Below are 11,807 nucleotides of genomic sequence, written 5' to 3'. Positions count from 1 at the left end.
AGTGAAGTCAGAGGAGATGGTGACACACAGGACCGATCAGTGGTTTTTTTGCAGCCAGGTCCCTTGCTCACGTCCAGATTGGAGGCTTTTCTGTCTGGAGTTTGCACAGTCTTCCTTTGCAAGCATGCCTTTCCACCCACCGTGTAAAAAAACATGGTTGATGTGTTCTAAACGAAAATTTCCTTCAACAAGTTGAAGTGGTCATTAGTCCATCACAGGGCAGACAGAAGACAACTCGCCATCAAGTCCACGCCTACAGCCAGCAGTTGTCTCTAACATGTCTCTGGACTGTGGTAGAAAATCAAGAATACCCACACATGCACAGAATGAACGTGCAAACTCAACAAAACAGGTCGAATCCAACCACAACCCAAAAGTATGACATTCTCATTATGAGACAACTTCAGATTTAAAGATGGTTTTCAAGAAAATTAAGTTCAGCTGGGTGTTAAAATGTAATAAAAAACAAAAACTGAGCACAGCTGACGACTCGCCGCCGATTCATCATGCAGCAGTACTGTGCGCTTAAAGAACAAACTCCACACACCCGTCATGACCATTCAGAACACGTCAACCCTTTAAATGTTAATTAAGAAGCAAGACGAATGTGAGAGTAACTGAAATTAACTTTATTGTCGTCTCAGCAGGATTTATGAACATACATTTGAGTCCAGAGAGGTAGCGGCAGGCTTGATCCACTCTCTCCCTCCACTGCCGACACACACGGGCGTTTTCAGCACAGAGCCAACAGAGTGCAAATCATCACAGTGTAAAAAAAATACAATAAAAAATAAAATGATTGTCTGCTTGTCGTCTGAAGAAAATCCCTCCCTTACTTAAAAGATAGTTTCAAAAACTAAACCATTTCCCCTGGCACTGAAAGTCATGAGATACACATTTCAAATAAGACCGAGACGTTCAGAATGAAGATTTTTTTACAGGTTAGGAAGGAAATAAACAGAGCAAAATTAAATCAAATCATTTCCAGTATGTGAAATTGATTTAAAATTGGTCGATTTCACTGCTGAAACCCCTTAAAGAAGTAAACGCTGGATGTGAGGGACACCGCGAACGCTAAAACCCGTGAAATGGATGACAAGCTAACCAATGATTTAAAAAAAAAAAAAAAACTGTATAAAAAAAAGAGATGTTCAAAGTCCCTCATGTATTATTCCCTAAAAAAAATCCATCACTGAGTCAAAACTCTGCATTTTCAGGCAAGAATAAATAAAAACATCCCAACATAAATGACTTCATGTGTTCAGATTTGATTTTCATTCACTGCGAAAACAGGTAAATGTATTTCATTTAACAGGAAAAAAAACAAAACAAAAAAAATCTTCAGATACTGAGCGTAAATGTGTCATGTTCGATAGGCCTAATAAAACACAGGGTAATAATAACTTCATAGAGTTCACCAGGGCGGTACTGGTTGCCGGTTGGTTTACAGTGCATCACAGAGTGCAGTTTCCATTGTACTAAAGCTGATATTCATATTGACACGCTTGTGTAATCTGTTGGTTAAAGCAAAAAGCCTCTCAGAAGTAAAAGTATTGGAAGATAAGAAGTAAGAAAAGTAGGAAAATAAAAAAGTAGGAATGTAACATCAGAAGTATGTACATTTAATTTCTTCAGCACAGAATAAAACATCAAAGATTCAACGATTCAACAATTGGTTAATCAAACAGCTGCTTTGATAATACTGAGTGAATTCTTGGCCATCCAGAGCCGCCATGGGAGAATTACATCAACTGCTGAACTCAAGACTTTCACAAAAGTAGTGAAGTTTAGTGAAAGTCTTAACATTCAAACGAGTGTAATTATTTACGGAAGCTCATGGCGCGGATTGGCGGCCTTTTGGTCCGACGGCGTCACGGATAACGCAGCTCCACCCCTGACGTCCGTGTTGGTTCATAAAGCCAAGGAGGACAGCAGGTTGTCCTGACTTGCTGAGCGCTTGTACCCCGAGGACGAGCTGAAGTACGTCTCGCCGTCGGTGCTGGCGTCGTCGTCGTCGTCGTCGTCCAGGGTGTTGAGCAGCGGGGCGGAGTTGGTCTTCCGCCTGGATGAGACGGCGCAGGGTTTTACAGGAAGCCGACGCGCTGAGAACCGTCTTTAACAGCAGCTTCGAGTGTTTACCTCATCTCACTGCGCAGAGCCTTGAGCTGACTCTGGAGCTGCTCGTTGGTCTCCTGCTGGTCGTCCAGGTCTCTCTGCAGCTTCTTCTTGCTGTGCTCCAGTCGGTCGATCTCCTCCTCAGCCTCGTCCATCTGCCTCTTCAGGGCCTTCAGACGCAGATTCAGCTTGGAGGAGAAGCGACACGGTTAATCTTCAACAGAGATCAAATGCTTCTGCTGACCGGTAGACACACAAATCTCAGACTCACTTGGTCCTTCTGATCCTGGATGGAGTTATGTTCTTCCTCAACTTGCATCATCACTTCCTTCAACTTCCTCTCTAACCTTCGGTTCGCCAGCTGCAGGTTGGCCCGCTCCCTGAAACACGTGAAACAATAAAGTAACAAAAAACTAATACTGAGTAATAGTACTATTACTAAGACAAAGATGTTTAACCTTTTCAGATGTTTTTCTGACATTTGTTTAACAATAGAGATGGGACACAAAGACTCCGGAGGAACTTCTACTAATGCGCCACGATGCATGTTGGACTGTTGTGGTATTTCTACCAGGCGAGGATACACAAAAACACATTGAGACTCACACTGGGGATCAGAGTGTCAAGAACACAACACTTCTGAATCATCTCATCTCATTGTGCACCAGTTTATTTAAAAATGTTCCCACATAATCAATCAGACGACACTAACACAGCAGTCACACTGGGTACAGATGACAGGGTTAATAAACCCTCAAATATGGGAGCAGGAAAAACTAATATTACTTAAGTTATGCTCTGTTGCACGTAAAAGCAATGCTGTTAAAAAGTATTTTGAAGTAGTGTCTTCAAAAATCACTTAAAGCGTTCCATAATTTTTATTGTCTTTTTTTTTTACATTGACATTCACATCGTCAGGTCCATTATTTTAATATATCTATGTTCAAAACACATCATTCAGACAATACATAAAACATATACTGTGTATGTATACAGACGCCAGAGTGTATAAAATTACACTATGGCAAGGTGTTTTCTGCATACATGTAGATGTAACACAAATTTTTCTTTATTAGGTAAAGAACATAAATGCAGATCAGATTTGCATTGTAATCATGCTCAGGAGTGATTTGTGATGTTAAAGTAGAAAACATGATGGGAACTGTGCTTGAGTTAAATTAAATACTTAATATTATCACACAAATGCATAAAAAAACTAATCCACTACAGAGAGTATCAGTCATTTCCTGTTAGGACTGCGTCCCAGCAGCTCCTGGGCTGCGGCCTAACTTTACTTTGTCCTCAGAAACAGATTTTCAAGCGTACCTGGACACAAGCACAGGCTCTGATTTATACCTGTCCAAAGATTAAACTCCAAAACTAGTGAAACTCCTGAGTTTTCAGTCAGTCCCTCCCCGAGGCTCTTCTATCATCTTCACTCCAGCAGCTGAAGCCTCCTGCTCACCTCTCCTCCCCCTCCAGCCGCTCCTCCAGCTCCTGGATGCGATTCTCCAGCTGGGCCACCAGGCCCTCCTTGCTGGGCCTCTGGGATCCCTCCAGATGAGCCACTCTGGTTCTCAGGTCTCTGTTCTAAAGAGGACGGAGACAGGATCTCACAGCTGCAAGTTCAACACGATCACATCTCTACGTGAACGGCGACGCCGATGATGTGAAAATGGACACAAATGAAAACGAATTGCAAAGTGAGGAGGAGTCGGTGCTTTGAACTGCGTTTGCTGGGTGGTGTGTGCCGTCGCCGTCCTCCAGACAGCAGAGTGTGTACCTGTCTCTCCAGAGCCATCTTGTCACACTCCAGGTCCTGTCTGCTAGCCCTCTCCTGCAGGAGTTCATTCCTCATCTGCTCCACCTGTCAAGCCGAGTCCACACACTGTCATCTCTGCAGACCCACACTGTCTGACAACAATTATGGTCAGAGGCTCACTGTCTCTCGGCTTCACTCATAACAGAAACCGCCGCGGCTCCCAGTGACTCAAAGTGCTCAACCATTGACGCGTTAATGCCGGAGGAGCACAAGCTAATTGGCGAGCTGGATTTTCTCGTTTGCCTGCGTTTCACCCTCGGTTCCGTCAGGAACGCCCGGTTTGAGTTCAGAGTCAATGACAGTCATTTGTGTAAACAAAATATATGTGTCTGCTTCCGTAGAGTATTTAACATTTTACTGTTAGACATGTGATTACACTGTTTCTGTAACATAAACAGGAAGCTACAGTTAGCAGAGGATTAGCTTTAAAATGAAAACAGCCTGAAAAAAATACATGGTATCTATTTTACTTCAGTTTTTAGGCATTTAACATTTCAGTTGTTAATATTTACTTTCTAATTTGTATCACAAATATCTGCCGTTGTTGCTTTAGCGACTTTGCTTTATAATATAGATTAAAAACCTTATTGATAAGACAACATGGATGTATTGGTGTTTCGACTGGATTTTGAGCAAAGCAGACATTAAAAGACAAACAATTAAAATAAGATGTTGAATAAAGGCACCCAATTAAAGTCATGTATGTGACAGAGTCAACCAGAAAGAAAACAGAGGAAAATCATGATAAACGGTGTACAAAAGATACATTACAGCTACAAACCTCTTTCTAAATGCTCCCAAAGAAGTTGAATCTGTAACACTGAGAAGTCTATAATTGAGGTGCATCGTGAAAAAAAAAGAAATACAAAATTGATCAGTTATTTCTACAATCAGAAAACATAAGGTTAAGATTCTGATTGTGAAACACTGGTAACAAATCGAGAAATGAATAATCTCAAAACATTAAAATATTTTTAGATTTTTGTAATTAATAAGCTGAAATTAGGAAGAGTAAAATGAAAGTATTTGAAACTGTTTCTTTTTCAGAAAAGTACAATAAAAGCAATTTTCATAGTTTAAAATAGATTAGAAGAATAATGTTTTACTCAATTTTAAAAAGTACTTTTCAGTTGTATTTCAGCTTTTGGAGTTGGCCTGAATAATGTGTGCTTTCTGCTCATCTCCTCTCACCCTAAAGGAATAAAGCTTCAAACAACATTTCCATAAATATCAAACTATTTATTTCATACGGAGGTCAACACATCTCAAGTCGGGGCACCGGAGACCCGACTGCTCCGTGATGGACTAGTTCAAAAGAAAGCGGGGAATGAAAACTAATCGATAAAGCGGTGATGGTTCTTTCTTGGAGAGAGGAGCTTAGAATTGGTGATATTTTATGCCAATTAGTGGGTGACAGTGGGCCGCTCTGATGAACGATGGCCCCTATAACTGGTGCACCCGGCGCAGCGCTTGAGGGAGCTGAATCAGCAGACTGGAACATACAGCGAAACTAATCTGCTTTGTGAGAGACGGCAGGAGAGGAGAGGGGAGATTACTCTCATTTAGACAGGAGAGGAGCACCTGGTGCCAGGAGAGACGCAGGTGTTCTTCCTGCTGCCTCCGCTGCAGCCCCACCAGCCCTCCACCCCATAGCCATGCACCCCCCCCCCCCCCTCCACCCTCCCCACAGACATGCGAGCGCACACACCCCACGTGCACGCACGCGCGCGCACACGTGTATGTGTGTGAGCACGCTCGCAAGCGTCCCTACTGCACAAAACTGGAGTGTTGCCGTGACAACCGACCTCAGCCTCACGCTGAACCAATGCCACTTTGTCACAATGCCACTCTTTTCTCTCTGCCAGGAATTTTTTAAAAAGAGAAACCATTTAAGCAGATTTAAATACTTCGCTCAGCCACAATAAGGCTCTCTCGGTGCCGCCGTGGACTTTATTTAAATTCTGGGTGATAACTTTTGAGTCCATGTCAGTTTGAGCCCGAGCAGAGCTTGTAACAAGGCCAGAGGTTTTAGAAGCAGGAAGCTGCAGAAAGGTGTTGTGGCTTCTGTCTGAATCTCATCATGACTCGAGAACACGAGGCTTCAGAAAGCTTCAGAATCTCTGAAAGCGAGCATCTAAATGTTTCTTCGCGGTGCCGCCATATCAGTGAGGAGGGAAAACTGGAGCGCATGCAGGAGAGGGAAGAAAATCCTCCTGACTTTTAGCGCTAGAATTTGATGTGTTCTCACACTGAAGTTACTGAGTGCAATTTCCAAGTGAACTCCACAACCTGAAAACTTGAGACATTTGGCAGCTCGCATATTTTGGCTCGGGCGGCGCATTAAGAGGGGTCTTTTGTGACTGATGCATGAAAATTGGATAGACGCTCTTAGACCGCGCTGGCGAGCAACCAGCCTGAATGATTACGCAAGATCATCTTACAAAGCAATAACTCGTCCTCCTTACTCAAACCAGGAATTAACAGAGATTTTTCTTTTTTTGAGACTGCAGGATTAAACATGATAGAGATCACTACATGTATAAGAATCACGATGAATGAAGTTTCTCACAACACATCGGACACCTGAAATTGTTACATGGATGTCACGTCGATTCATTTACAGATTAGAGGCTGTGGTCATGAAGTTAGAGGTGGGAGACAAAGCAACATGAGACCTGGATATCGTTTCCAGATTGAGATGGAACAGAGACGCGTCTGTGTGAACGTGGACAGCAGGTCACTGACACAGGTGAGCTCTGATAATGAGAATGTGTTGAGTGTGTGTGTGTGTTACCTGCTCTCTTCCACGGTCTATCCTGTCCATCAGCTGGTCTCCACTCTGGCGCTCCTCATTGAGGTTTATCTCTAGTTGAGAAATTCTCTCCTGCAGGATGAAGGAGTTACACATGTTCACTCACTGAGTGTTATCTCTGTTCTCCATAAATATTTATCTCAGACGCTGGCAGCTGAGGTCTTTTCCAGTGATTAAACACTGTAAACGACAAAAAATCTCCTGCGATTGCTGGATATTACACACTTCAGTCATGACAGGGCGTTTATCAGTGGCAATCCTCCGCAGCATTGTACCTCCATGAGTTTGACGTGTCGGGATTTGTCATCTTTAGTGTGGGCGTTCGTCTCAGCCTCCGCCTCCAGTTCGAACACCCTTTTCTCAAGCGTCTTCTCCCTGAGTTCAGCCTTGTCTCGATCCCTCTGACACTGACGGAGGTCCTCCTCCCGGCGCGACAGCTTAAACAAAACATACGAACAGACAATTTACTGATCATGCATCTTAAAGAGAGGATGTTTCTGAGCAGCTGTTTGGCAGCAGCTGTATTGTAGGGATTGACTTGTTTTTGGCTTTTTGTTTGTTTGTTTTGCGTTAAAGAAAAATGTCCCAGAAGCCTGAGAGGAACCTCTTCCAATGTTAGAGAAGATGAACTGATCAGAGTTTGATGGAGTGGGTTTATTTATTTATATTTATGGATGTTTGTTTTCATATTGACAGAAACAAAATCAAGCATCTCCTGTATTCTTCGAGCTTTTTCTTAATGGCAGGTAAAGGAACGACATACAGTGGTTTCATGATCTACTCCAAACATTTAAGCACCGAGCATTACCGTATTGTAGCAGCCTTCTGTATCAATCCCCCAAAAAACAACCTTCCATAACATAACATAAATGCTGTTGTTCTACATGTCACCTTGATTCCTATCAACTACTCCTGCTGTGGCAGTGACCAACACTCTAGTTGTTGCTGATAGGAATTATTCTATTATATTCCCCTGAGTGTGTAGTGAATCCAGCACAGCCTGCGTTTCCCTCTGAAGCCCCCACAGCTGGAAAATCGCCCCAACAGCTTAAAGCTCAGACAATTCATATTCATCATCCCACCTCATTTCTCACCCACAACAAGTATCTGGCGATTAGTGCAGATTTATAACATATTTAGTCATCTAAACATTTAACTGAGACTCAGTTTCAGCGCGTGGGTTGTTGTAATTGTGCATCTTCACCCAGGTCCTAAACTGTGGTCTGTGGGCATTTACAAAGATTTTAAAAGGGAGGACGGAGGCCTGCAGCCTGCATGTGACCGTCCAGGCTCACACGGGCAGACACTGACAGGACGTTTAGCTGCAGTTGGAAAACTGGGCTCCCAGGACCAGTGAGGAGGTGGAGAGGGAGGAGGATGTGAATCAGCCAGCACAGCTTTCACAACAATGATATCACAGGGCTGACATCCTCCTCTTCCTGTGCAGCAGCTGGACAGAGACACATCGGCAGGGATGCAAACTAAGAGAGGAAGAACCTGGACGCTGACCCGGTCCTGACAGAAATGCTCCTGACTACTGCAAGTCGTGTGCAGATGACATGTAGTTCATACCGGGAACATCCTGCTTAGTGAACCAAGTCTGACACTATTACTTAAAGAAGGTAATGGTTGAAACACTTTTCTCTTTAAAGAAACCTCTGAGGCTAAATATTAAGGTAGGGCCTGCCCAAAGGAGCTGTCACTATAAACAGCCTCAGTTTGCTTACAGGGATCAAATTATAGCTCACCGAGTGTATCCTCTAAGTCTAACAAACATCTTTAATGCATTCCCTTCCTCATAAAACATCAGCACTCCTCCCTTTTATGTTTTGAAATCTGCATTGTTTACTTCTTTTGCTTTATGGCCACATTAGCTCTAATAACTTTACCTCCCTGTGTCATCAAGAGAAATGGGTGATCACAACTCCCCGTATCCACGTTCGCACAAACACACAAACAGCATAAACACACTCATCTACAGCTAGAGCTGAAAATCTCCACGGGGCATCGTTGAGTTGAACAATCCGTTATAGTTTTCTTTTATTCTTCTTCTTCTTCGTTTCTCTTCTTTCTGTATGGCTGTTTTAATTCTGCAAATAGCACATTTAACTTTCCTTAAAAAATAAAGTGTCTGATTCAGATCAGAAGCCTTAGAAAACCAAATATCATCAGCTATATTTCAATATATATACAAATGCTAAGCCGATAAAGTGTCAAAAACAATGAAGATGAATGTTAAAGCAGAGTCTGTTAGATTTTATGTCTGCGTGACACGATTCTCTGATGGACCATAAAACCTGTCTAGTATTGTGTAGTTCCCCCTTCAGCGCTTCATAACCATCAGGACCAGGATCAACTTCTGCACCAGTTTAAGCTTTAAGCCCCTTTAACGAATCGACCACACAGACAAGCCTCAACTCCACACATGAATCCATGTAGCCTGGCACGCCAGACTGTCTCTCCATGCTCAGGGATACACGGAGATGTCTCTGTGTGTAACATATGAGGTCAGTCTGGCATGCCAGGCTAGAAACCATGATCCCTGGCCATTGATGACCCATCAGATGGGCTTTCTCACACCATTTTCTTTTCTTTCGTTTAGCATTTTTAATAAAGATGAAGATATCATACAATTATGAACTAAAGGAGATATCAGGTTGGCAAAATTTCAATATTTGGAACAAAATGCATTAACTTTCAGTATCGTCTGCAAGAAACCTATTAGCTATGAACGTACTGTAAGTACAGCACGCCACTAAACTTCTATACCTATACTTTTAAACCACTCTCACAATTCCTACAAAACAAACATTTTAATTTGTATAAGAGAAAATCACGACATGATTTTTTTTCTCTAAATAAAGGAAATACCTCAAGATTGTTGATGTTCTCCTTTACTTGGAGTCCCCCATAAACGCCCTGTTGAGACTGACGTTCTGTGGTTATGGGAAGGTCAAGACTGGCCCATGTCATCCTAAGCCTCGGCTACGGTTTGAATTTTGTTGATTCACAAAACCAAAACTGAAGAGTTTCAATCAAATTTATGTCATTAACAAAACAAAAAAACCCAAATAGTAAATCTTAATATGTTTTTTCAATGTGAATCAATCACACTTACACATATTTCCGTTTCTATTTGACTAGGCACGATTTTTTGTGGTCACAATAAAGATAATCTCCTTCTCCTGTCTTGAATAAATATTAGCCGTATAAATAAAACAGCATGGGTCACCCTCATTCCAATGTAAATTATTCACTCTCATCTAATTCCCTCTTTGACAAAAGCATTCTCCACATTCCTAAGTGCTGACAGAGATGAACAATGCAGAGGGTCACACATCAACTTTCACTATAATGGGGTCAAAACCAGGACCAGAAAGGCACTGCGTTTCTCTTTCAGGTCCGGCATCCAGAATTAACACAGCGTTTTGGATCTGAAAGTGCAGAAATAGCGATGTGATGACACTGCTCTCTAACTGGACGTCTTGATCTTATCGAGTGGTTCGAACTGGTTGAGTCACAACAAGGCGTCCATCATGTGCCGTTCTACACGGGAGAGTTCAGCCGGCCTGACTAATGCTGGTCTTTATCTGGCCGCTCTCGCCGGGAAAGCAGCGTCAGCGTTCAAACGAGTGGCTCTTCCACACGATGCGGCAGAAGTCCGTTTTACCTCGTCTTGCAGGGTTTTGGAGATCAGCAGGCACTTGTCCAGCTCCTGCTCCCGCTCCCTCAGAAGCTTCTGAAGCTCCGTCAGCTCTCGACGGTTTTTCTCTCGGTAGATGTCGATCTGCTCCTGCAGCTCCCGAGTGGACGACTGAGACGCGTCCACAATATCGTTCATCTGCGAGCACAGCGCAAGAGGAAGGACTGGTCAAAGAAATGCGGCAAAGGGAAAAATTAACCATGCAGCTCAGGAGGAGGAAAGTCAATCAGCAATTTAATCTAAATTATTACAAACAAACTGGAAAGCCGGCACTGAGTCATAGTTTACGAAACATTACAGTTGGGAAATGGATTCGATTGATCTTCTCTGGTGACCTCTTGAAAATTAAAAGCTGTTTGAGAGTGTATTTCCAGATAATAAACCGGATTCATGTGATCATGTGGGATGGACGTTCTGGTGTGAAAGCATCCAGCTCACCTCTCTCTGAAGCTTCTCCACCGTGCGGTCCAGCAGCCTCCTCTCCTCCTCGATGTCGTTCTTCATGTTCTTGAACTGCTCCTTCTGAGCTTTCTCCTCCTGCAGCCTCTCCTCCAGCTCTTTGTGTTCGCCGCTCAGCTTGGTCAGATTTCTCTACAGGAACAAGCGGCAGAGTCAAACCGTCCATCTCCATACGGGTGGCGGCAGCGGCGCTCGTCTTACCTGAACATCCTCCAGTCGGATGGTCAGCGCTCGGTTGGCACGAGACATTTCCTCCTCTTGCTCTTTGATTTCAGCCAAAGACTCCTCCAGCTGCTTCTTATCTCTCTGTTGAGGATTGTTGCGGCACGTTAAACTTCTATACGGAACACAGTGTTTCATCTAAAAGGCATGATATAAGAAGTATAAAGACCTGTCACGTTTTCAGCTTTTATGATAAACACTTTAATACTGCTAACATACAATTTTATGTATCGTCATCATCAGCGTCCTCATTATTCATCCATTATTATGATTATAGGGCCCATTAAACCTGCAGATGACTCTCACTGGCACCTCACCTCCAGCCGGCCGCTCTTGTCTCCCAGCCTGCTCTCCTGCAGCTTGGCCTCGTCGATGATTCTGTTGAGTTTGGCCACCTCGTTCTCCAGCTCCTGAGCGCGCCGGCGCAGCCGCTCTGCCTCTTGCGTGAGCCGCCCCGCTTGGCCCTCCGCTGCCCCTTTGGCTGCCTCCACTTCAGCCTTCTCTCGGACCGCCGCCACGCTGCTCTGCAGATCAAAACCAGGCAGGAGGCTTCAGTTCAAAGGAAGCGGCAGTCTGTGACACTCCACAGCAACAAATAATGATGCATGATGAAACATTTCAGGCTCAAATCTCAAATGTCTCGTATAACAGAAGCTATTTGTGGAGCTCAGTTC

General features: G+C 43.5%; 1 protein-coding gene across 2 annotated transcripts in view; it reads right to left on the bottom strand.

Moving 5' to 3' along the window:
* Window positions 1-613: 613 nt before the first annotated feature.
* Window positions 614-11,807, bottom strand: part of cgnl1 (cingulin-like 1) — a 30,726-nt gene continuing 19,532 nt past the window's right edge. For both annotated transcript variants that reach the window (XM_030090306.1, XM_030090315.1), the window contains exons 9-19: window positions 11,451-11,657; window positions 11,113-11,217; window positions 10,891-11,043; window positions 10,420-10,590; window positions 7,025-7,186; window positions 6,732-6,821; window positions 3,899-3,982; window positions 3,581-3,705; window positions 2,387-2,495; window positions 2,140-2,303; window positions 614-2,062 (exon numbers count right to left, since the gene is read on the bottom strand). In XM_030090306.1, coding sequence (XP_029946166.1) covers window positions 1,912-2,062; window positions 2,140-2,303; window positions 2,387-2,495; window positions 3,581-3,705; window positions 3,899-3,982; window positions 6,732-6,821; window positions 7,025-7,186; window positions 10,420-10,590; window positions 10,891-11,043; window positions 11,113-11,217; window positions 11,451-11,657 — 1,521 coding nt within the window. In that variant the 3' untranslated portion in view covers window positions 614-1,911. The remainder of the gene's footprint in view (window positions 2,063-2,139; window positions 2,304-2,386; window positions 2,496-3,580; window positions 3,706-3,898; window positions 3,983-6,731; window positions 6,822-7,024; window positions 7,187-10,419; window positions 10,591-10,890; window positions 11,044-11,112; window positions 11,218-11,450; window positions 11,658-11,807) is intronic.

The sequence above is a fragment of the Salarias fasciatus genome, chromosome 1, assembly GCF_902148845.1.
Source record: "Salarias fasciatus chromosome 1, fSalaFa1.1, whole genome shotgun sequence".
In the NCBI taxonomy this organism is placed as follows: domain Eukaryota; kingdom Metazoa; phylum Chordata; class Actinopteri; order Blenniiformes; family Blenniidae; genus Salarias; species Salarias fasciatus.
This window is presented reverse-complemented; position numbering and strand designations above follow the sequence as displayed.